This window comes from Stenella coeruleoalba (assembly GCF_951394435.1).
Source record: "Stenella coeruleoalba genome assembly, chromosome: 2".
NCBI lineage: Eukaryota > Metazoa > Chordata > Mammalia > Artiodactyla > Delphinidae > Stenella > Stenella coeruleoalba.
In genome coordinates, this window is record NC_137147.1 from 145,204,355 (window position 1) to 145,230,906 (window position 26,552).

The window sequence follows — 26,552 nt, forward strand, 5'->3', positions numbered from 1 at the left end:
GAATGAGAGAAAAATCGTTATCTAAATCTCTGAAGACACTCACCAAATCAAGCCTCGTATTTTTAAATGCTATGTGAGACTGTCAGCCAAGAAGGCTCTTCTTATTGAAACTTAGTACAAACTGATCACCATAGTTTGACTATTTAACAATGTGGTTTATTTATGTATTTGCAGTGTTATACATTATTAAAACCTAAAATTAAACCAGGTTAGTTTTATCTGAGGTTACTTTTCCAATACATTTCTAAACCATTCTGTTTTCCATCTGGGAGACAAGTAAGCATCTTACGGCATTGGTGCCATTGAAGGATACTCTTGTCCCTGCTAAGTGACCTTTGAGCACTAACGAGGTAACTCAAACAAACTAAGGTTTAAAAAAATTAAGCACTATTAATCTTCATTACTGTTTGAAAAAATTGGTGAGTATGTTTTAAAACAGATTATAACTTTAATTTGTTTTTTTGATAATTTTCTGATTTATAGTCATGCTTTCTCAGCTACTACAGTTCAACTTTATGTAATAAAAGCTTACTGTTTGTGGTTTTAATATGAAGTCTCTCTTTCCCACAGGATGAATGTGGACAGTTTCCATATGATGCAAACATCCAGATACACTGGGTATCATTTCTAGATGGGCGCCAGAGAGTTTTGCTTTTCACTGATGATGTTGCCTTGGTTTCCAAAGCACTGCAGGCAGAAGAAATGGAGCAGGCCAATCATGAAATAACTTTTTCTCTCCATAGTCTTGGGCTTTCACTGGTTAACAATGAAAACAAGCAGGAAGTTTCATATATTGGGATAACCAGGTATGAAAGAAGGGTAAGGTATCAGAAATCTTGAAAAGGCATTGAGTTCGTAATATCAGGTTTGATGAGTATGGACAGATACCTGTTCTGAATTTGCTTACTATGCAATTCTTTCAGCAAAACTTACTGAACAAGTGTTTTCACTGCTGGTTGAAAAGCCCCTAGGATAGAAAGATGACTAAGATCATGTCTTTGCCCTTATAATACTCATCAGTTGGTGGGGGAAGAAAGAGGTTTGCTTCTTTCTTTGTTGTTTGTACATTTTTGGAACGAATTATAAAAACACCAGGAAAAGCTACAAAGAAGTATGTGCACGTGCAGTGGTGCTGTAGAGGCTGGAGAAACTGGTGTGGGTGGGGGATGCCAACGACAAGTTGTGTACACCGGTAGAAAGGGTTATTTATAGAGCAGGCAGGCAGTAGTGGACGTGGGTACATAATCTTTATTGGCTACTCATTTAGAACTTTTTAATAATGATGGAGCCAGGTATTTCCTCTGATTGTGCTTATACCTATCTAAGAAAAATATTTGAATTTAACTGTTTTGGTGTTTCAATCACACTAACTTTAGTAAAAGACTCATTCTTCTTTGGAGACTCTTGGGGGGAATGGTTACCAAGTATAACAAGCATAGGGTCTATCGATAATCATGTGTTTGTGCAGTGAAGTATAAAATTAAGGAAATAAAGAGATCATGTATGTAATGCTCTTTGTGCAACACCTGACAGATTAAGGGTTCAATAAATGGTATTATACATACCATTAATGTAATATTAGTACATTTATGTATGTATGACTGATATATTCTCTTGGCTATGTGTTTCATTATTGTATAGTATTTTTAACTAAATATGAAAATCTTTTTTATTTTTAGAATTTTATTTTTTTATACAGCAGGTTCTTATTAGTTATGCATTTTATACATATTAGTGTATACATGTCAATCCCAATCTCCCAGTTCATCACACCACTACTGCAGCCCCCCACCGCTTTCCCCCCTTGGTGTCCATGTTTGTTCTCTACATCTGTGTCTCTATTTCTGCCCTGCAAACCGGTTCATCTGTACCATTTTTCTAGGTTCCATATATATGTGTTAATATACGATACTTGTTTTTCTCTTTCTGACTTACTTCACTCTTTATGACACTCTCTAGATCCATCCACATTTCAACAAATGACCCAATTTCGTTCCTTTTTATGATGAGTAATATTCCATTGTGTATATGTACCACATCTTCTTTATCCATTCGTCTGTCAATGGGCATTTAGGTTGCTTCCATGACCTGGTTATTGTAAATAGTGCTGCAATGAACGTTGGGGTACATGTGTCTTTTTGAATTACGGTTTTCTCTGGGTATATGCCCAGTAGTGGGATTGCTGGGTCATGTGGTAATTCTATTTTTGTTTTTTTAAGGAACCTCCATACAGTTCTCTATAGTGGCTGTATCAATTTACATTCCCACCAACAGTGCAAGAGGGTTCCCTTTTCTCCACACCCTCTCTAGCATTTGTTGTTTGTAGATTTTCTGATGTTGCCCATTCTAACTGGTGTGAGGTGATACCTCATTGTAGTTTTGATTTGCATTTCTGTAATAATTAGTGATGTTGAGCAGCTTTTCATGTGCCTCTTGGCCATCTGTTTGTCTTATTTGGAAAAATGTCTGTTTAGGTCTTCTGCCCATTTTTTGATTGGGTTGTTTGTTTTTTTAATATTGAGCTGCATGAGCTGTTTATATATTTTGGAGATTAATCCATTGTCGATTCCTTTGCAAATATTTTCTCCCATTCTGAGGGTTGTCGTTTCGTCTTGTTTGTAGTTTCCTTTGCTTTGCAAAAGCTTTTAAGTTTCACTAGGTCCCATTTATTTTTGTTTTTATTTCTATTACTCTAGGAGGTGGATCAAAAAAGATCTTGCTGTGATTTATGTCAAAGAGTGTTCTTCCTCTGTTTTCCTCTAAGAGTTTTATAGTGTCCGGTCTTACATTTAGGTCTGTAATCCATTTTGAGTTTATTTTTGTGTATGGTGTTAGGGAGTGTTCTAATTTCATTCTTTTACATGTAGCTGTCCAGTTTCCCCAGCACCACTTATTGAAGAGGCTGTCTTTTCTCCATTGTATATTGTTGCCTCCTTTGTCATAGATTAGTTGACCATAGGTGCATGGGTTTATCTCTGGGCTTTCCTGTTCCATAGGTCTGTGTTTCTGTTTTTGTGCCAGTACCATATTGTCTTGATTACTGTAGCTTTGTACTGTAGCTTTGTAGTATAGTCTGAAGTCAGGGAGTCTGATTCCTCCAGCTCTGTTTTTTTCCCTCAAGACTTCTTTGGCTATTTGGGGTCTTTTGTGTCTCCCTACAGATTTTAAGATTTTTTGTTCTAGTTCTGTAAAAAATGCCATTGGTAATTTGTTAGGGACTACATTGAATCTGTAGATTGCTTTGGGTAATATAGTCATTTTCACAATATTGATTCTTCCAATCCAAGAACACGGTATATCTCTCCATCTGTTTGTATCATCTTTAATTTCTTTCATCAGTGTCTTATAGATTCTGAATACAGATCAGATCTTTTGTCTCCCTAGGTAGGTTTATTCCTAGGTATTTTATTCTTTTTGTTGCAGTAGTAAATGGGAGTGTTTCCTTAATTTCTCTTACAGATTTGTCATTGTTAGTGTATAGGAATGCAAGAGATTTCTGTGCATTAATTTTGTATCCTGCAACTTTACCAAATTCATTGATTAATTCTAGTAGTTTTCTGGTGGCATCTTTAGGATTCTCTATATAGTATCATGTCATCTGCAAACAGTGACAGCCTTACTTCTTCTTTTCCAATTTGTATTCCTTTTATTTCTTTTTCTTCTCTGATTGCCATGGCTAGGACTTCCAAAACTATTTTGAATAATAGTGGCGAGAGTGGACATCCTTTTCTTGTTCCTGGTCTTAGAGGAAATGCTTTCAGTTTTTCACCATTGAGAATGATGTTTGCTGTGGGTTTGTTGTATATGGCCTTTGTTGTGTTGATGTAGGTTCCCTCTATGCCCACTTTCTGGAGAGTTTTTATCATAAATGGGTGTTGAATATTGTCAAAAGCTTTTTCTGCATCTATTGAGATGATCATATGGTTTTTATTCCTCAATTTGTTAATATGGTGTATCACATTGATTGATTTGCGTATATTGAAGAATCCTTGCATCCCTGGGACAAATCCAACTTGATCATGGTGTATGATCCTTTAAATGTGTTGTTGGATTCTGTTTGCCAGTATTTTGTTGAAAATTTTTGCATCTATATTCGTCAGTGATATTGGTCTGTAATTTTCTTTTTTTGTAGTATCTTTGTCCGGTTTTGGTATCAGGATGATGGTGACCTCATAGAATGAATTTGGGAGTGTTCCTTCCACTGCAATTTTTTGGAAGAGTTCCTTCCTCTGCAATTTTTTGGTTCAGTCTTGGAAGGTTATACCTTTCTAAAACTTTGCCCATTTCTTCCAGGTTGTCCATTTTATTGGCATAGATTTGCTTGTAGTAGTCTCTTAGGATGCTTTGTATTTCTGTGGTATCTGTTGTAACTTCTCCTTTTTCATTTCTATATTATTGATTTGAGTCCTCTTCCTCTTTTTTTGATGAGTCTGGCTAATGATTTATCAATTTTGTTTATCTTCTCACAGAACCAGCTTTTAGTTTTATTGATCTTTGCTGTTGTTTTCTTTGTTTCTATTTCATTTATTTCTGCTCTGATCTTTATGATTTCTTTCCTTCTACTAACTTTGGGTTTTGTTTGTTCTTCTTTCTCTAGTTCCTTTAGGTGTAAGATTAGATTGTTTATTTGAGATTTTTCTTGTTTCTTGAGGTAGGCTTGTATTGCTATAAACTTCCCTCTTAGAACTTCTTTTGCTGCATCCTGTACGTTTTGGGTTGTTGTGTTTTCATTGTCATTTGTCTCTAGGTATTTTTTGATTTCTTCAGTGATCTCTTGGTTATTAGTAACATATTGTTTACCCTCTATGTGTTTGTGTTTTTTACGTTTTTTTCCCTCTAATTGATTTCTAATCTCATAGCATTGTGGTCAGAAAAGATGCTTGATATGATTTCAGTTTTCTTAAATTTACCAAGGCTTGATTTGTGACCCAAGATGTGATCTATCTGGGAGAATGTTCCGTGTGCACTTGAGAAGTAAGTGTAGTCTGCTGTTTTTGGATGGAATGTCCTATAAATATCAGTTAAGTCTGTCTGGTCTATTGTGGCATTTAAGGTTCGTGTGTCCTGATTACTTTTCTGTCTGGGTGATCTGTCCATTGGTGTAAGTGAGGTGTTAAAGTCCCCCACTATTATTGTGTTACTGTCGATTTCCTTTTTTATAGCTGTTAGCAGTTGCCTTATGTATTGAAGTGCTCCTATGTTGGGTGCATATATGTTTATAATTGTTATATCTTCTTTTTGGATTGCTACCTTGATCATTATGTAGTGTCCTTCCTTGTCTCTTGTAACATTCTTTATTTTAAAGTCTGTTTTATCTGATAATGAGTATTGCTACTCCAGCTTTCTTTTTTTTTTTTTGCGGTACGCGGGCCTCTCACTGTTGTGGCCTCTCCCGTTGTGGAGCACAAGCTCTGGATGCACAGGCTCAGCGGCCATGGCTCACGGGCCCAGCCGCTCTGTGGCATGTGGGATCTTCCCAGACTGGCGCACAAACCCGTGTCCCCTGCATCGGCAGACGGACTCTCAACCACTGCGCCACCAGGGAAGCCTTCAGCCACTATTACTGAACACTGAATGGCTTTGGAAGTTAGCTTTTGCTGCGGAATTGATAGTAAATTCACCCTAAAAGCAGAAAGTAAAACAGCAAAGTCATTTTGATGACAACTAACATTTGAATCACAAATAATGTTAGTCTATTTTATATATTTCCTCTGCTGTCCAAAGTTAAAACAAGAAGTGATATCTCTAACCCCACACAAGTTTGGAGCTGGTGGATATATTCTATGACCTACAACTACAGTTCCAACAACATGTTTTCCAACCTCAGGGCAAGTACAAAGAAAATTTCCACATTTCAAAATTCATTTAACTATTAATGAAAGAGCTTCTACCTAACCTTCAATCGTAAGTGATTGATTTGTAATATATTGACATGCTAAAAGGCAACAATCAAGACAAGAACCTAATAGAGTAGGAAACAGAATTTAAAATTAGATCTAGAATTTTTCTAATATAGAATAGAATTTTACAAATGTATTACAAGCGATACATATGCTTAGTTAAGCTAATATTGTCTTAGATTGAGATCAGTATTTGACAGTATCTCTGCATGAAAGGACATTTTTAAAGATGCTCATTACAGATCAGCATTAACAGATGAACATTTGCAATAGATTTTGAAAATAGGGAACACTAACTTTGAGCCCTAATTAAGTGAAAAGTTGTCACCCCCACAAAAGAAGTGTAAAAAAATTTTTTGGTAACTATGTATGGTAATGGAAGTTAACTGTTACTGTGGTGATAGTTTTACAGTATATACAAATATCAAATCATTATGTTGTACATCTGAAACTAAGTAATGTTATATGTCAACTATACCTCAATAAAAAGGAAGGGAGGAAGCGAGGGAGGGGGAAAGGTTTTTCTCATTAATAGACTTGTTTTTAAAAATTGTACCCAATTGTTATTTTTACATTTTGAATTTCATCAATTAAAAAATGTATGGAAGTGTTTTATCTCTCTTGTTATTTAAGTACCTACATAATAACTTTGATTTTGTCTCAGCTCACAAAGCCTAAAATATCCCCATATGAAAAAAGTTTGCTGGTCCCTTAGCTCATTGATGTCAACGTGTGACAAAAAGATTTTCCCCTTCCTCTTTTCCTTATGCACTTTTATAACACAGATATATTTTGGTATTTTAAAAAAATCTCATGTATAAATGTGATTTTCATAGGTGGTTGACAGTTGCAACAATTTGGAGTTGAATGACAGTTCCACAACGTAAATATGTATTTAATTTAATTAATTTTCTTTGTGAATTGTTTTAGTTCTGGTGTTGTTTGGGAGATGAAACCAAAACAGAAATGGAAGCCATTTAGTCAAAAGCAGATAATTTTATTGGAAAAGTCCTATAAGAAATATCTAGAATCAAGAGACCTTGGCTGGATTAAACTAGATGATAATTTTGAGGTATACCAAAATTGTTTTGTTTTGTTTCTTATATATGTATTTTGTCGCTTCTGGTGGTGGTAAATAAAATTTCACTATCCAAGTAAAAATGTGTATGCAGAAACTAATTAATTTGTAGGATTGGCATAACTAGTAAAATTTATTAGTACATTTTAAATTAAAGTACATTGTTGAATCATATAGTATGAAACATTATCTAAATACGTTTCTTATCTGCATTTTTATAATTTCTTCTATTTGTAAAGCAGATAGTTTCATGTAACTTGTTTTTAGGAAGATTATGGAGAAATTAAGATTGCTTATTGAAACTTTTCCTATTCTGAATGATACCAATATATATTGCTAAATAAAGGCTGTGCAAAATTGTATATATCAGTGATGAAAACTCTATAGAAAACTTGCTCAATTAAATTCATTAAATGTGAATGATTGTAGGACATGAGTAGATGTACACATGTAAATGTGTACTCTACATAGGCCCCTACACTGTTGAAACTGAAAGTCACTTTTGCTCCGAGAAGACCCCAGAAGCTTGACTGCAGGTTCAGTCATACAATTTGGGCTGCTCTTTGTCTTTAATGGTTGAGTCTGCATTGTCATCAGATATGCTCCCCAACCCCACGCCCATCCCTGTAAGTGTTGGTCATGCTCAAATGAAAAAACACTCTACAATTAGTGTCAGACGTAAATAAGCTATTAACTATTCCTTGTTTAACTTTGTTAAAACAAAGTTTAAGTGTTATCTAGAATTATCCATTACAATTGAGGTTTTTAAAATGTAAAAAGCATGGCTTTTTTTTTTAAGTATAATTTATATAGTTGAAAAGTTCTCCAATTGTTTTCTTGTATTCCTTATAACCTTGGTAGAAAAGTGATGATTCTGCTTCCAGTATCTCAACTGTAGATCATCTTAAGGTAGATCTTTTGATGAGACCAAGAGATTAAGATACTTTTCCTTTTCAGTTTGTAAGTGGATATATAAAATGGGCTTCACTGCTCATTACCAGTTTATCACAAACACGTGTACTTTTTTTCCAGGTAAATTTTGGCAAAGACCCAATGGAAATGCGCCTCCCTGTTCGGTGCCCTATAAAGCGAGATTTTTTATCAGGAATTCAGGTTGAATTTAAGCAGTCTCCTCACCAAAGAAGTTTAAGGGCCAGATTGTATTGGCTTCAGGTAACATTATCATCCTATTCAGTAGCTATATCTAATCAGTTTGGGAATCTTGGGTCTGAATTTTTTTTTTTTTTAACAAGATTCTATCATGCATCATAGTTGGTATCTTTCTTTTTGTTTATACATTTATTCTCCTTCTTCCACATATTCCTGTAGATTCACCATCCAAGGCTAAATGACCGTTGAGACTTTAATTTGACCAGTTAGCCTGCCAGAGTGTTTTCTTACACTGAAATTGTTATTTTTAATATTCCTTTGTATTTGTCATGGGATCCCAAAATAGGATTTTCTTTTGTCCTTCTCTATGGGAATGAGTGGGGCTTTATTGGAGGCTGTTTTTGTCTGTTTGTTTGCTTGCTCCTTTCCTCTGTCTCTCCATCTCTTGCTTTTAACTACCGATTACTGCTATTTAGGACATTTTAATTTTTTTCTTAATACCTAACCTGTAATTTCATATCTGGTCTCTACTTAAATTTTTATTTAAATAATAGATGAAATCTCACATGGTCCATAGGTACAAATATTTCCATTAATGGTGTTCATGCTGCACAATTTTAATGCAATTATGAGGATGTTTATATACTCCTTTATGTAAAAGCTTGCCCTTGGTGAGATTTATAAGAATTTTAGATTTAAAGTGAAACTTTTAATAGCAGCACATATACATACAGATACTTATTTATGATGCAATTAGTGGCATCATCTATAATATTGTCTCTGAAACAAAAGTTTAAATTTAAATTATTTCAAGTCCTGCTGAATCAGTTTTCTTTTTTTTTTTTTGTCAGGTTGATAGTCAGTTACCAGGTACAGTGTTCCCTGTTGTATTTCATCCTGTGGCCCCTCCAAAATCTATTGCTTTGGATTCAGGTAAAAAGAAATTAAATTGAGATATACCCTGTATATAAAAGTTGAGTAGACATTATTTTGACCTATTATAAAGCTTGATTGTCTTTTTCCTGTTTTCTTTCTTCCTTTTAGAGCCCAAACCTTTCATTGATGTGAGTGTCATCACAAGATTTAATGAGTACAGTAAAGTCTTACAGTTCAAGTAAGTAAAGATTCCTTTATTTATCTAAAGGAATTTAAAATGAGAATCTACTTTGAAAATAAATTTTACTCTTTTGAAAGTGACTTCTGTATAAAAATTATTATCCACCTGAACATATCAGTCTACTTTTGGTCAAGTGATTTTCTATATTGAAACTTATTTTAATAATATATATTTTAAAGTAAAATTCCTTCAACCACTTTCTCTCCTTTGTAACTTCCATTAGGATATAAAATAGTTAGTGAAATACAAATGATAAGTGTGTTTGTGAGGTGTGTTCTTTAAAGTAATTCCTGTGGACTTTAAAAATTAAGTAATACATGCTACATCATCTTTGCTTTTGTCCCTTAAATATGGAATTTGGGACTTTAAATGCTAAGTGTTAATACAGCAGTATTACCTCTAGTGAAACCTTCACTATAATGAAAAAAAAATCTCAATCTAAGTAGACCTTGATCTTGTTAACATAACACTTTTTTTTAGAGATCAAGGAACAAGATGTGGTTTTTGGCCAAAATCAAAGTTTTAACATGGAAAATTACAAGGTTTGATAGAAAACCTTTTTCATCTTAAAAAAAACCTTTTCCACTTAAAATTTTTTTTTTCCTTAGGTATTTTATGGTTCTCATTCAGGAAATGGCCTTAAAAGTTGATCAGGGGTTTCTAGGAGCTATTACTGCACTGTTTACCCCAACAGCTGACCCTGAAGCCGAAAGAAAATGGGTAATAATTTTTATTTCTTGGGAAAATTATAAAGTAAAAAAATTAAATCAACCATTCTTTGCACTAATTGTAATAGGAAAAAAAATTAAAATAGAAATTCTTGATTAATTTTTTTCAGACAGAGTTAATCCAGGAAGACTCTGATGCTATAAACACAGAATTAGTGGAGACCTCAGTGACTGATACGTCCATTCTTAGTTTCTTTGAACATTTCCATATTTCTCCTATTAAGGTTTGTTATAATTACTATTTTGAAAATTTGACAGTATTGTAGAATTTTTAAAGGATCTGTGTACAAATATGGGTTTTAATTTGTTGCATCAAGTATTTGGTGGGAATTCTGTTTGATTAATTGAAATAATTAAGACAGTTCTCTGACATATGTACAACCATAATTCCCACAGAGAAACCACCAGAGCGTGCTTTCTAGTCTTGAATTAATAACCCCTTTCTTCAAGGAAAAAGCTGACAAAAGCATTTCTTAATTAAGCAAAGAAGTGCTCACCAGTGTTTAATGTTTTGGTTGCACTTTGTAACTGCTGTCACTGTCTGAATAGAAAGCTATAATGGGTTTCCTAACCAGAATGTGAAAATGCTGAAGTAGGTATTATACTGTTGATGTGGTGTTTTTCACCCTTCCAAAATTTGATTGTAACTAAGAGAGTGGAAAATTGGATACCTTTCACTTGCCTGATTTTGTACTTTATGAACCCATTTCCTTATCTCCTTTTGTTATTCTTTTTAGCTTTTATGAGGGAAGGTGACTGCTTAGAGAATTCACAAATGCTGTCAACCATGAAGCTCTAAACTTGTGTAATGGGCCAGATTTACAATTAAGTAACTCTTTTAAAATATTGGTGATCCTTTACAGTCTCCAAAACTGTTTATAGCACATTATTTTTAGTTGCATTCACCAATCCATTCAGCTAAATGAATAGATTTATAAAATGCAATTATTATTTTAAATTGATACATTAGTTTGGTGTTATCAGACATATCCATAGTGTTAGGTTTAAAATTGATATTGTTTTATGTGGTATTATGCACAACTTCTTTTTCATTATTAAATGAAAATCAGTTCTTTATGAGATTGAGCAGTACCTTCAACAGATTATTTACTGAAGGCCTGCTATCAGAGTTGCTGTGGAAGGTGTAAAATGACTTTACGGAGTTTATAATCTCGGGGGTATTAAAGATTGATGATTTACATATACGTATTTTTAGGCGCACTGGGAATTGTGCCATGAAGTTGAATAATTAAGATCATGAACCATGGTCATTTTCTTATTCCATGGTGACTTTGCCCTAGGAAAAAGCTGGATCTCTTTTCACCTAAGATTACCTTTCCTGGATCACAGCAGTCTGTGACTCTGAAGATGGGCAAAAGTCCACATCAGAGAAAAAAATCTCAACAACCAGGCTCTCTTGGCTTTACCTCAAGTCCCCTCTATTGAGCTCTCTGTTAATGAGGGAAAATGCCTAGAGAATGGCAGAATGAGAAGGGAGAGTTATCTGCTTTACTTACACATGTTGAATTACCTTACGCCTGTGTCTTCTGGTACTGTTGCCTTCTGGCACTGTTGCACTAATGATGATGCAGCACAAAGTAGAAGAAGCTAAATGGGAACGTGAAAATCTCATGGCTAAGTACTGAGTTGAAGGGTCCGTGGAAGCTGAAAAACTTATTACTCTTTTAAAAATTTGTTTAGAACTTGCCAGTTGTTGCCATAATTGTCATGTTCTTGTTACTTGTTATTATGGTATGATGATACCACAGTTGTTATTGTTAGTTGTTACCATAAGTTGTTTATTTTATTGGATTAAAATAAATGATTGTCCATTATTTCAAGTGTTAGATTACTTGTGGGCCAGTTGACACATTTTTCTCCTTAAAATGATGATGCTATTTTTGCAAAGGGTTTTGGTCTCCTCCATATAAACACAATGGTATTTATAGGCTTTGAATAAAATTATAGTTCAATTTTTGGGACAGACTGATTTGTATTTTATCAAAGGGTAAATATGAGAATCAGAGCTGTTCAGTGTAATTTACTGAGTAATAAATAGTAGTTTCCTTTAGGACTCTAATTGAAAGATACACCATTTGTATCTGGACGATCTGGCTTCTATGTATGTAAATATTTTTGTTTTTAGTTTTCATTTATTGAACATTATTTTTCTTTTAGTTGCACTTGAGTTTGTCTTTGGGTTCTGGCGATGAAGAGTCAAACCAAGAAAACAAGGAAATGATTCCAATTCATTCTGTCAATCTGCTATTGAAAAGCATAGGTGCTACTCTGACTGATGTGGATGACCTTATATTCAAGTAAGAGTTAGGTTAAAGTGTATTGGGGAGGTTTTTATATCAGGATGATGTTTCTGGATATTAATTCTCTCCATTTGTGCTAGAATGTTAGCTTCGAAAAATGATAATTCTTACTACTTATTCTTGAATAATTTGGTCCCTTTCTAATTATGCCCTTTAAGTATACTTATTTTACTCATAAAGATAAGGTAAAGAGTCTGATATCTTCTGCAGTTATCAGTATCTAGATAATACATGAATATAGTATAAACATTGAATTAGTTTAGTAGTATATTATAAATTGACGCATGTTTTAAAAGGAATTATATTTAGAAATATATAGCAACAGGATTAGATTTCAGTATAATTATATGGCAAAGTATAGATAATAGCTCCTTGCTGCATTTAAAATAAGAATATTTGTGTGTGCCAGAGACATATAAATTCAATGAATGTTTATTGAATTGAATATTCAACAGTGGTACTGGAGAAAAAAATTCATTAATATTATTTTCACCTCACTTGCACACTGTCAAATTTCATAGGAATTGAAGGCTTAAACATAAAATTAAAATAGAAAAACAAAGACTAAGGAAAAATAGAAGTTAATCGCTATCAAATCTCTGAATAAAAGGAAACCTTTTTGTGTTTAAAAGCCATGAAAAAATCCCAATGGAAAAATACAAAATTGATTTGACTACATAAAAATTAAACTCTTACAATAAAATCAGTGAAAACACTTAAAAAACAAAGGACTGGAAAAATATGATGACAAGTATAACAAAAGATAATAATCTTAATTTTTAACCTAAAAGTTCCAATGCCATAGGTGCCAGAGGACAATGTGAGATAATTCACAAAAGGGAAGATACAGTGGCTAATAGATATTAGAAATGGTTAGCTTTATTATTTATCAAAGAATATATGCAAATTAAAACAAGTTATCAAAGCTTTCAAAATATGAGAAATCCTAATACTAGAGAGGGGTGGATCTAAGAAATGGGCACTTATTTTTTTTTTTTTTTTTTTTTACTATTTGTATCAGTGGAAAGGGATCTATTCAAGAGCCTTAAATGTTTTTGTAGTCTTTCACTCATTAATTATTTTGGGTGGGAATTCGGTCCAAAAAATAATCTTGAAACACAACCAAAGTTATATTCAAGATGCGCATAGCAGCATTATTATGTCAAAATTTAAAAATGTCTGACTGTGGAAGAATCGTTTGTTATGACATGTTCACATGATGGAATGCTATGCATTATTTAAAATGGTTACATAGAATTTTGAAAACACAGAAGAATATTTATCCACAATGCTGAGTGTAAAAATGCATACAGAATGTTGTAATATTTTGCAGTTGCACAGAAAAGAAAGAATTCAAAGTGGAAAATGAGAAGAAGAAAAAACTTTTTAAAAAATCCACTGTGTGGTGGGATTATGGTCAACTTTTTTAAACCTTTTTACTCTTTATGTGTTTATGAAAGATTTGCATGAGAATGCACTATTTTTATAGTAGTTTTGTTATCCTAATATTTAAGATCTGAAATTATGTGTACAAACCTAATTGTGAATTAGCAATGATTATCATTGAAATTTTAAGTCTCTTTTTTTTTTTTCAAAAAATAATCTTAGTACTTTTGGCACTTTCTCCTCCCAGACTTGCTTATTATGAAATTCGATATCAGTTTTACAACAGAGATCAGCTCATGTGGAGTGTTGTTAGACATTACAGTGAACAGGTAATTTCCTATCATAGTAACTCATAAGGAATATATTTCATAAAATAACAAAACAAAACATTTGTATGTGATTGTACAGTGTGTGACGTTTACCTAATTTACTGCAGTTCTCAATCTCATTACTTAGTTTTCCTGAATGATTAATTTCTGTTTCTTTAGTTTTTCCCCAGCCCCGTATAAACTTTTTTAAAAAGTTTCCCTTAGTGTTTTTTCCCTTTGCGATTGTACATTTACCACTTTGGGAAAGAATAGTAACTTAGGAGTCAATACATTTTATTCCTTCAATGACTATAGTTTCTAAGCATAGTCTAGTAGAATTGTGAGGAAGCCAGATTCCTCCCTTTGCCTGTTACTCCATGTTTCGAGTTCTATGCACAGAGACATAGTAGTTGTTTTGGGGCACTAGGGTTCCATTGCTATACTGTGAAACTCCAGGGTGACATTCCTCTTTCCTTCCTCTGCTGGCAGGTCCTTTCTCTTATGGTGTATAGACATTATGTTTTTTACATGTTCAAATAAGGATATTTTTTCTTTTTTTTTTGTTTTTGTTTTTAACCCATCTAGTTCATAGAAATAGTGATAATAACAAAAGTAAGTACCAGTTATTGAAATATATATTCATTTAATATGCATACTCAGCCATGCAAGGTCAGTATAATAGACCTCCCATTTTATAGATGAAAAGAGGAAGGCCTACAGAGACTAAGGGACTTGTCCAAGGTTACATAACTGCCAAATGGCAGACTTTGCCTCAAACCTTAGTTCTGTCCAGTTTGAAAGACCCATGTAAAAGTACTAACATAATGCCTGGCACATAGTGAAAGATCAATTAATGGTCGTAGTGGTGGTTATTCTGCAGCGCTTTCCTTTAACAAACCTAATTTAGTCAGTATCCCACTTTCTTACTGCATCATGATGTTGTTCCTTACAGTAGTTGTAAAGGACTTCATTTATTTTTTTTCCCTTGTAGTTCTTGAAACAGATGTATGTCCTTGTATTGGGCTTAGATGTGCTTGGAAACCCATTTGGATTAATTAGAGGTCTGTCAGAAGGATTTGAAGCTTTATTCTACGAACCCTTCCAGGTATTGATCTTTCATTTATTTTAAGTGTAGTACAGAAAAATGGATGTTCTATTTTTTATGACAAGTAATTTGTATTTTAATTGTATCTGGGGACTGAATAATGTTCATATAACATATATCAATTTTATATATTTTTTTAAATTACTAGAAATGACATTAAAAGATTGTTTTAGAATTAATTGAGCACTTCTAGTGTCTGGGTAATAAAACATCCCCACGTTTTCTAGGATTTAATGTAGTTGTAAGGAAGAGTGCTAGGTAGTTTGAGACCCATTTCAAGGCTGTTTCACCACTATGGAAAGGACTAATGGGGCACTAAAAGCTGACTTTGTTTCATAGTCAAGCTTTCCTCTAACCTGTTCTCCTCCATTTAAAGGATCCAGGAGCCTAGTGTGGTGAGGGTTTTAGAAGGACAAAATAAAGAGAATAAATGGGGAGAACAAGAGAGCTGAAACTGTGGGCTCTTAGTCTCGTTGTCACTGTGGCTTGCTTTAGCAGTCAGATGGCACTTGGTCCTGGGAGGCCAACTTCAGATTGTGACTGAAGCCAGTGATTTATTCCTCTCCAATTTTTGTCATCTTAAAGGGCTTGCTGAGATCATGTGGGTTGAAGGTATCTTCAAACACAGTAGGTATTCCATCAGTATTTGGGTTAGAAGGTGAAAACTGTCACCACAATGTTTATGTATCTTTACAGATTCTGTATCTTCATGGAAACCCTGAAATATTAGATTCAAAGTCTTAAACTTATTTAAATTTTAAGTAGCAAACTTTTTTTTTTTTTTCCGGCCAGGGTGCTGTTCAAGGCCCTGAAGAATTTGCTGAGGGGTTAGTAATTGGAGTAAGAAGTCTCTTTGGACACACAGTTGGTATGTATCACATATTTGTGTGTGTGTGTGTGTGTGTGTGTGTGTGTGTGTGTGTGTGTGTGTGTGTGTGTGTGTGTGTGTGTGTATTTTTAATTATAGTTATTATAAAATGCATTGTTTATGAAAAACAAATGATTATGTTTAATAAAAGAGGGATTATTTTTATAATAATCCTTTTAAAAGATGTGTTCCCTTGTTCTTAAGTGGAAAATAATTTAACACTGACCTGCTGAGTTTTTTAAATATGTCTTTGTTGTGTTGAATCAATGTACTTTAAATAGTTTTATTCCTCTTCTTGCTAAGTGGGAAATGGAAGAAATAAATGCATTTTTGTATATGAGACAGAATTTTAAGCACCTGTTAGTTTAAAGCAGCCGCATGCTGTATGTTGTGGTAATGCTCTTTAAAGAAACAGTGTGACTTACTTCTCTTGACCTTCTGATAGGTGGTGCAGCAGGAGTGGTATCTCGAATCACCGGTTCCGTTGGAAAAGGTTTGGCAGCAATTACAATGGACAAAGAATATCAGCAAAAAAGAAGAGAAGAGATGGGTCGGCAGCCTAAAGATTTTGGTGACAGCCTGGCCAAAGGGGGAAAGGGCTTCTTGCGTGTAAGTCTATTGCCGAATCTTCAAGAAATGCTTACTTTTATATACACTTTAGAATATGTACTGGTTGTTTGGCACTTGGAATACTGCTTGTGAGTAAACGTCTGTCAGAGTATCAGTAGTGATAAATTGTGGCCTTTGTTTCCTTTTTTATTCTCCTTCCCTTTATCACCATCAGATCTACCCCCAATTCCTGGACTTAGTTTGGCGCTCAGCTGGAGTGAAAACTGTAATGATGGCAGGTTAGCACTAGTGGGGAGGGGGCAGGTAGAGCGGAGGAATGTGGAGGTAACGAGTGGGAGGAATTCTTCAGGTCATCGTCAGTCAACCGTTTCTATGGAAGGGAGGCATACAAGCTACAGGTTATAAACCAGGAACTACCTTTCACTACTTTTTAGGTACAGGTATTATAAATTATATACGAATATTGTTTAATTATACAGGTAATATATGACTGTCCTCCTTATAGGTAATAATAGGAACTTATAAGTTCTTTTTTTAAACGAGTAATGGAAACATAGGTAAGGCTGTAAAGTACTCTTTTATTACCCCTCACCTCTTCTGAGAGGTGTCTAATCTTTTCAATATAGTATATATCCTTCAGTTCCTTTTCTGTGTGTTTATGTAATATGCAGGTATTTTTAGTTACTACCATTACTTGACAGTTACTTAAAGAATGTACAAATATTATTTTTTAAATTTTGGAGATAATTCAGGAGACTGTAGCTGCTGTGTTTGTGCCAGTGGTTTGTAATGTTTTGTGTATTCTCTAAAGTGCTTTACTTGTCGGGATATTTGCTGTCCTTCAGAGGTCCCTTCATTTTCAGTTTTCCACACTTTCACTAGATTATAGAGTAACCTCATTAGAACTTATAATTAGATGTATAATTTTCTCAGCTTACTCATATACTGATATGGATGGAAACTGAGACTTAAAGAGATTGTATCAATTGCTAATTGGTGTCAGAGTCAGATGTAGAAAATTTTCACCTTTACTGCTTTACTCCTTTGTCTATTATTAAGTTCTACAAAGTGCTCCGTTTAAAATTTGCTATGATGTAATATTTTAAAAATCATAGTGCTCACATGTGCATGTTGTTCTCTGTCAAGTCCTCATTAAAAAAAAGTTATTTCTAGTATGTCTGTAGAGACCTCTAGTGGTTGGTTTAAAATTAAGCACCTTCCTTTCAGGCTTGACTTGATTGGTTTCTCTCTCAGGGAGTCGTTGGTGGAGTGACTGGAATAATAACAAAGCCAGTGGAAGGTAGGTTGAGAATGTTTCCTTCCTGTACAGAGTCTGAGGAGTTGATACATGGTAAATTGTTTAATGAGCATAACTTTCCTCAGGATGTGAAGAGTTTAAGTAGTAGACTATGTCTCAGACTTTGGATGCTATTTTTAACAGGGCCATAGTTAGACTAGAGTCCCTTGGACCATCAATAGCAATTGACTCTTTTTTTTTATCCTATTAAAAAAAAGGACATTACTTTATTCAGTACAGTCCCTATCAAAATCGCAGTTAGGTTTTCTGCAGAAATTGACAAGCAGATTCTAAAATTTGTATAGGAATTCTGGGGAACCCCGAATAGCCAAAACAATCTGGAAGAAAAGAAGGAAGTTGGAGGACTTACACTGTCCAATTTGAAAACTTACTATAAAGTTAAAGTAGCCAAGACAGGTGGTGCTGGCATACAGGTACACATATAGATCAATGGAATAGAATTCAGATTCCAGAAATACATCCTTACTTTTATGGTAGATTGATTTTTGACAGGGGTGCCAAGATAATTCCATAGAGAAAAATAGCCTTTTCAACAAATGGTGCTGGGACAACTGAATATAAACATAGAGTTTATAATTGTGACCCAGCAATCCCACTGTTAGGTATATACCCAAGGGAATTAAAAAGCTATGTTTGCTTTAAAAACTTGTACATAAATGTTTATAGAAGCATTATTCATAACAGCCAGAATGTAATAGCAACCCAAATGTCCATCATCTAATGCATGGATAAACAAAATGTGGTATATCCTTACAAATAAGTTATTATGCAGTTATAAAAAGAAATCAAGTATTGATATAAGTACAAGATGGGTGAACCTTGAAAGCATGATTCTAAGTGAAAAAAGTCAGTCACAAAAGACCACATATTGTATGATTCCATTTGTAGGAAATGACCAGAATAGGCCAGTCCATACAGATAGAAAGTACGTTAGTGGTTGCCTAGGTCTGCAGGGTGGGGAGGAAGGAGGTAAATTGCATAGGATTGAGAAGAGGGTTTAGGGGGAAATGATGGGGAATGATTGCTGATAGGTATGGGGTTTCTTTTTGAGATAATAACAGATTTTCTAAAATTGATTATGGTGATAGTTGCACAACTCTGAATATACTATAAAAAACATTTAACTTGTATACTTTAATGGGTGAATTATATAGTATTTGAATTATATTTTAATAAAGTTCTTATATTTTTTTAAAAAGTTCACTGCTTGAAAAATCTCCTGATTGTTGGCCAAAAAAAAAAAAACCCACAATATTTTCTGGTCAGTTCTTAGATCTTCCAGTTATAGGTACTGACTAGACTCCTGGATCAGTAGTTGTAAAATTTGAGTGTGCCTTGGGATTACCTTGGGGACTTGTTAAAGCACAGATTACTGGCTGGGAGTGGGGGCTAATAATTTGCATTTTTAACACACTTTGAAAACTGCTGTTGTATCACATGTTAGGATTAAATTCAACTTCTTTAGAAAGTCAAATTCTAGGAACTTCCTGGGTAAAACAGTTCAGTATTTGACTTAGGCTTTTGTTGAGTTCAAAGTTGCTTATTTTAAAATCTCTATTCTTTCATTGTCTTTGGTTTTATGAAGGTGCCAAAAAGGAAGGAGCTGCTGGATTCTTTAAAGGAATTGGAAAAGGGCTTGTGGGTGCGGTGGCTCGTCCAACTGGTGGAATAATAGATATGGCCAGCAGCACCTTCCAAGGAATCCAGAGGTAATTAAGTGCGCACTGTATGCAAGCCATGTGTCTGTGTGCCAATTGTTGCCAGGAATACATAAGTAGGTTAAATACTCTGCCTGTGCGTGAGGACCTTAAAGTCTAATTGAAAGCTCTGACAGGTTCACAAGGTAGAGTGCCCCCAGAAAGGAGTAAGAAGAGATTTTTTTTATTAGCCAGTTTCTCTTTTATTCAGCAAGTGTTTATTGGTCCCTACTATATGCCAGGCAGTGTGCTAGACACCACAGATACAAAGAGTGGATGGCCTACTCCCTGCCTTTATTATTTTGACATTTTCTTTTCTTTAAGAAAAGGTGGGGATCTTGGAGTCAAACCTACTTGTTTTTTTTGTTTGTTTGTTTGTTTGTTTTAATTAATTTATTTTTGGCTGTGTTGGGTCTTCGTTTCTGTGCGCGGGCTTTCTCTAGTTGCGGCAAGCGGGGGCCACTCTTTATCGCGGTGCGTGGGCCTCTCACTATCGCAGCCTCTCTTGTTGCGGAGCATAATCTCCAGACGTGCAGGCTCAGTAGTTGTGGCTCATGGGCCTAGGTGCTCCGTGGCATGTGGGATCCTCCCAGACCAGGGCTCGAACCCGTGTCCCCTGCATTGGCAGGCAGATTCTCAACCACTGCACCACCAGGGAAGCCCTAAACCTACTTGGTTTTAATACTTGTCACATTATTTTGGGCAAGTTATTTAAAATTACTCTGTTTATCAAATATTGATATACTGTGTTACATAGTACAGTGTTGAATCAACACATATATATTTGTATTATTTTGAAAGTTTCTCACATGTTTTCTTATATGTACTTACTCTGCTGCCTTACACAGGGTGGCAGAATCAACTGAGGAAGTGACCAGGCTCCGTTCCCCTCGCCTGATCCATGAGGACGGCATCATTCGCCCTTATGACAGACAGGAATCTGAGGGCTATGATTTATTTGAGGTATAAATTCTATTCTTCATGGTCATGAGTGAAATTTAATTTTAAAGATTTCTAGGATCAGGATTTCATGGGTGGTTTCTAAAGTTCGTGGTTCATGAACTTCTTTAAAGATGACACAGGGAATGATGGTAGGGTAGAATTTGATTATTTATTTGTTTTATTATATTAGCATAATGTATTAAATGGGAGTAACTCATCATTTTTTTTCTGCACAGGATCAAAGCTTTTTAGTGCAGAAAGGATAATCTTAAAAGAAGTCATAGGCTTTATTACTATTTGTATGTTAGCTCCTTTAGTTTGCATTGTTAACTTTGGTCTCCTACTTTGTAGCTAATTATTGGAATTTCACTGCTTCCTTTTCTCCCAACCAAATTAATTTATTTAGACTATATTGTAAATCTAGATTTATTCAGGTAAACAGAAGCTGGAGGAGAGAAAAAAAGATTATGTACAACTTAATCTTTTTAAACCTTAAAAACTTTTTTAAGGATTTTTTTGGCTTTTATTTTAGTTTTAATTTTACTGTATTTAAATAATACACACATATGTAAATTGCTATTCTCCCATGACTAGCTTTCCTCCAAAATAAAATTAGTAATATTTTCCTACTTTGACTTTAAAATAAAATGACTCTTCATTTTTCTTAGACTTTGATTTTTATAGTATGTGATTATATTTTATCTTTCTGCATGCTTCTAACTTTATTTTCTTTCTTTTTCTGCCTACACAGCAAGAACTGGAAATACAGGAGTAAATGTTTTCTATACTACTACTTGATTTCATCCTTAAAAATCAAAACAAACTGTGGTATTAATTGACTGTCCTGATTTATTTAGAGTGAGAGTCCATTAAAATGAAGTTTTCTTTACATTTCTCACCTCTATCTGAACTTTTTATTGTAGTGGCTTGACTACAGATAAAAATTATGATATTCCTGGTAATACTGTACAGGAATAAGAGGTCAATATAAAAGATGAAAGGACATAGGAAATCAACTCTCTTTTACATTTAGTTGGAGGAACACTTTATTGAACTCACAAGTGGATACTTTTACTATCATTTTGAGAATTTCATCTTTTCTTACGGTATTCATGTGCATTTCTGGTAAAGTTGGGGAAAAAAATCAATTCTTATGTTCAGTCTATTATGTGTTCTTTATGTATGTGAACTGAACACAACTGTTCAGTTGGATTATATATTTTTTAAACTATAGTTATCAAAAGAATAAATTGAATCCTTCATATTTAAAACAAGGACTCTTTGAAGAAGAAAGAATGACCTTCAAAGACTAGCCTAAAACTATAGCTGACAGACTTTTCTTGTGCCTGAATAATTGAGGGTTGGCAAAAATGTTGCCTCATGTACAGTTTCTGTGAGAATCAAGCACAGTAACTAATTCAAGATTCTGTCTTAAATCATCACTAATAATTATTCTTCCTTCTTAGGTAAAACTAATGATTTTTAATTTTCCTGGATATATTACAGTCTTAATGAGACTTATGGAAAATCTTATAACTTGTTAAAATTCTTTTCTTTATTGTTTACTTTTTGATTGTTTAGCTCTTTATGTTATTCTTTTCCTCATGATGTCCCTTTTTACAACTGCATGTCAGTAAGCACAAAGCTTCAAGAAACTATTATTTTAGCTAAATATAGTCATCTGATTTAGTAGTTTTTGTTAAGATATGAGAACTGGAAGAAATAGAATGATTGTACATTAAGAACAGGAATTGGTAATTTTCTTCCATGGGTAGCAAGGGTAGGCATGGATAATTAAGAAATTTAGGCTGTTTCATCCCTTGCCCACTTTGCTGTAATCAGTTAGTTGGGTACAAAGTATTTGATAATCTAGACTGTGTTTGATATAGAGAAGAAAGGAGACTTCTGTCCTTAAGGGACCTAGTATAACAAAATGTGTAAATATTAAAGAGCACTTGAGGGTAAATTATGTCCTCCTAGTGCTTAGTGTAATGTGGGTACATTCTAAATAATTTATTTGGGAATCTTTTGATTTATCCCATTTTCTTTTTCTCCTGAGTATTGCTCTGTATTCTTTAATTTAATACTGAGCTTTGAAAGTTACTGAATTATATACTATGTTTTCATAGGATATACTCTTTTACTTATCCTCTGTTCTCCTAGGATAATTATCATGACACACACACACACATATATATTTACACACAGACATATATATTTATATAGCCAATTTTTATTTAATATTCATCTTGATTCACATAGTTATGATTATATAATATTTTAAATGGTGTTCCTTGATTTTTTGTTTTAATTATATTTTTCCATGTTCTTAGAAATGCTTCATTCTTAATTCTTGCGTTACCGTCTGTTGAGGTAAATTTACCTCGTATATTTGACCATTCCCAGTTCTTGACATTAAAGTTGTTTCTGTTATTTTACTAACAGTAAGAATGCTGTGATAAACATCATTAAACATAATGCTTTTTCATATCTTATATTATTTCCTTAGAATTTACTTGAAAAAATTGAATGGTTTTGCTAAATATTGTAAATTCTTCAAGTTGCATTTTGGGAAGGGAGAGTAAATATTTTATAAACTAATCTGCCACAAAGACTGAATCTCAGAGTGCAGTGGGTTTTAGAAGTGCTGGAAACCAAGTTTCTATAATGTATTATGGTGATAAATATACTTTAAAAGCTTCAGTTTTTTTAAAGTGCAAAGCCTGATAACTAATGAAAATGCATACAAGATGGAAAGTGGGTAGTATTTCTTGTACATTTCATCTCAAATCTAAATATTTTAACATTTAAATTTCAAAGCTGAAAGTAAAAGCACTAAATTGTTATATTCATTTCCCATATTCTCTTTAAAGGAATTAAGGTATAAATGTTAAAAGATTTTAGCTAATTCACACAGGGAAGATGGGAAACAAGTGACTATTAAACTCCACTTCTCTCTGAGACTCATTCCAAGGTTGAGACCCCATTCTCTGGGGATTCATCTTCCTTGTTCATGGCTTTTTGTAATTGTCAAGGAATGACTGGGAACCAAGGATCTTTAAAACAATATGTATTTGAAATAATAATCAAGTGTGCTTTCTCTGCTTGTGATTATTATTGATCATATTCTCCTTTTGATAATATTGATATTGTATTCTTGGTTATAAAATGTTAATATCTTATAGGTATGTTTATGTTTTATATTTTCATATATATTATCTCATCTGATTTTTAATTATTATATATAATGTCAATAATATTTCATTAGCATTAATTATAAAAATAACTTCATTAATTTTAATGTGTGTTGACTAAAGTCACAATAGTTTTGAAGATAGTTAAAAAATAAATGTATTTTAATGCGCTACTATTTATACTTGAATTATTTTATGCTTGTAATTGTCTTTAGTAATAAGTTGTGCCAGCTCTTTGAAATCTTAGAAATTCTTCATGTTTGTATTAAGATTGTAATTAAATTTTCTTTTCTACCAGGAATATAATTCAATACACGCTTGTACTTCTCATGCATGTTTAATGTATAAGACCAAATATTCAAAAATATTAAATATCAGTTATCTTGGAATTTTATTATGTGTATATCTACCTCTCTGTAAATTAGTGGTTCTTAACCTTTGAGAAGGATCACAGACCCCTTTTAAAAATCTGATGAAAAGTATGAACTGTCCTTTGAAAAAAGTTCAGAAATACATTTTCAAAATTTTATATTCTGTTATGGTAGTTCATAGACCTCCCAAAGTCCTTCCGTGGACCCCAGGGTAAAGACCCCTGTAATGTTAATGTCCAGTTTTAGTATAGGTTCATATTAATGAAAATGTCTGATTATTTCTGGTAAATATTTAAAAGCTTCTGAGTTATGCAACAAGATGTATTTTATTAGAAGATCACTTAGTGTTTAATACTTATTTGTCTTTTAAGGCACAGTGAAAGTTAATTTATACTATGAATATTTTTCTAGCTTCACGTGCCAATCTATAGAATTGTGCTTTTGGTTTTAACAATTTTTTCCTAACTGGTACTGTTATTATGATTAGCTAATATAGAGTATTGGAAATACTATTTGGATGCATGTACAACCCAAATCTTGAGTCTTCTTTTCTTTTCAGAATCATATCAAAAAGTTAGAAGGAGAGACTTACCAATACCACTGTGATATTCTGGGAAGGAAGAGGACAAACCTTATGGTTACAAATAGGTATTGACTTCAAGTGACGTTTTTTAAAATGCTGACTATATAGATGATAAGAATTTTGGAGATTAAAATGGCAGAGGATTTAGATAACTATGCTTCAACTGCGAAATGTTCATTGTCATAGAATCACAGAAATACAGATCTGGATAGGTCCTTTGAGGTCATCGACTCTGACCCTCTCATTTTGGAGATGCTGAAACTGAGACTTAGCATGGTTTAGGGGCTTAATCAAGTTATACAACTTCTGAGAGACGGAGTCTAGAATAGACTTTATAAGTGCACCAGTGATGCCTTTATATGTGAATTATAAATCCCGTTATGGAGGGTGAACTCATGAATCACTTTTTCTCACGAGGTTTTATTTTGGATGATTAGCATACCTTTTAAAAGGCTGGTATTATTTCTTTGTGTTCCAGTTTTTTCTAAGTATTTTGGGAGTGGTAGATAATTTTTCCCAATAAAAGAACTTGGAGTAAACTACTAAGTTTATTTTCCTGAGATTTACCTTACATCACTTATTCTAATTATAGATTAATAATTTTCAAAACATTCTAATTTATGTATTTTGTAGGACTAAAGCAAAGCACTTACAGTAGGTAACATCTGCATTAGATTCCTTACTATTGCATTTAAATATATTTAGGTGGCAAGGAGAGAAAGGAAAGCATTAGGGTTCAGGCTTAAACCTACAAGCTGTTTCTAAGAGAGAGTTAACTAGTCTTCTGATTTGCCCATTAATTAAGAAGTAAAATATTCACAAAACAATCTAAAAAGTAGTTTTTATGCTTTTTATGTAATTCAGCACTAAGCAGTGGAAATCAGTGGGGGGTTTTTTGTTTTCTTTTTTTTTTGGTAATATGTAATACTTTAGTGCTTGTTTGATTTAGGCATTTGGTAGGAATATTAATGTGTACATTATACATCTGTTTTTTCTTCAGATAAATTGAAAAATCATAGTAATTTGAAATCTAATCCCTTATAGAGCTTTTCAGGAGGCAATTAGAAAAATAATATTCCTGACCAATGCAATGACAGTCTCCCTTAGATATGAGTGGGTAGCCTTAAGAGACCAGGGTTGGGTGACTGAATATGGAAGAGAAGGGAATACAAGATGACTTTGCTGTTTTGGCCTGAGTACCATTTACAGTAATTTGAGGGAAACGATGATGATTTTGTTTCTGTTTTGAGCTTAATGAGTTTGACATAGCTTTGAGATATCAAAGCAGAGGTGCCTCAGTAGTCAGGGAGACATATAGATGCAGGTTATACCTGGAATAGGTATACAGATAATTGGAGTTTGGGTAAAGATCTGGAGTTGAGATCTAAGAAACCATCCTGAGAGAATATGTTAAACAGAAGAAGACCAAGATTTGCACTCTGGCAAACATGGTGCAGGAGGAAGAAAGTGAAGGAGATTGAAGGTGGCATGGTGGCAGGAGAACAATAATATTGTTCAAGAGTACGATGGTCAAGAGTAGAGTTTTAAGACAATCAGAATGGTGAATTGTGTTTGATGCAGTGATTTGTAATAGCTATCTTTAACTCTTAGCTCCATCATCTGATTCTCTACTAGGCAGGAGGTGGGGGGTGGAGTCCACTTCCTAGAGACTGTTTGGAATGTGTAGGGGTGTTGGAAGTTGTTGCAATGATTAGAGGCCCTGCAGGCGCTTAGTAGCCTGGGGCCAGGGTTGCTGTACTTCCTACAGTGCACAACACAGTCCCGCAATTTCAGTAGCACCTGTGCTGAAAAATACAGTGCCAGGGGTCTGTATCAGTCCTCACCCCATTGGTCACCAAGTTCATTCAACTCTACCTTATAAACATCTAGAATCTAGCTCTTCCTCTCACAGCCAAAGTCAAAATTTCTTGAAAGCCTCCCCCACCCCCGACCCCT

At 33.8% G+C, this 26,552-nt stretch overlaps 1 protein-coding gene across 2 annotated transcripts in view; it reads left to right on the top strand.

Annotated features, from left to right (window-relative positions):
- VPS13C (vacuolar protein sorting 13 homolog C) overlaps positions 1-26,552 on the top strand; it is a 177,043-nt gene that overhangs the window by 142,775 nt on the left and 7,716 nt on the right. Inside the window, exons 65-80 of one of the 2 annotated variants that reach the window (XM_079913053.1) lie at positions 571-806; positions 6,831-6,972; positions 8,011-8,151; positions 8,940-9,021; positions 9,133-9,202; positions 9,814-9,925; positions 10,044-10,157; positions 12,112-12,251; positions 13,888-13,969; positions 14,940-15,053; positions 15,846-15,921; positions 16,367-16,530; positions 17,746-17,791; positions 19,395-19,518; positions 20,355-20,469; positions 24,573-24,661. In XM_079913053.1, the coding sequence (XP_079769179.1) occupies positions 571-806; positions 6,831-6,972; positions 8,011-8,151; positions 8,940-9,021; positions 9,133-9,202; positions 9,814-9,925; positions 10,044-10,157; positions 12,112-12,251; positions 13,888-13,969; positions 14,940-15,053; positions 15,846-15,921; positions 16,367-16,530; positions 17,746-17,791; positions 19,395-19,518; positions 20,355-20,469; positions 24,573-24,661 (1,847 nt within the window). Of the gene's footprint in view, positions 1-570; positions 807-6,830; positions 6,973-8,010; positions 8,152-8,939; positions 9,022-9,132; positions 9,203-9,813; positions 9,926-10,043; positions 10,158-12,111; positions 12,252-13,887; positions 13,970-14,939; positions 15,054-15,845; positions 15,922-16,366; positions 16,531-17,745; positions 17,792-19,394; positions 19,519-20,354; positions 20,470-24,572; positions 24,662-26,552 lie in introns of those variants that run through there. The other variant, XM_079913054.1, reaches the window with a different exon arrangement.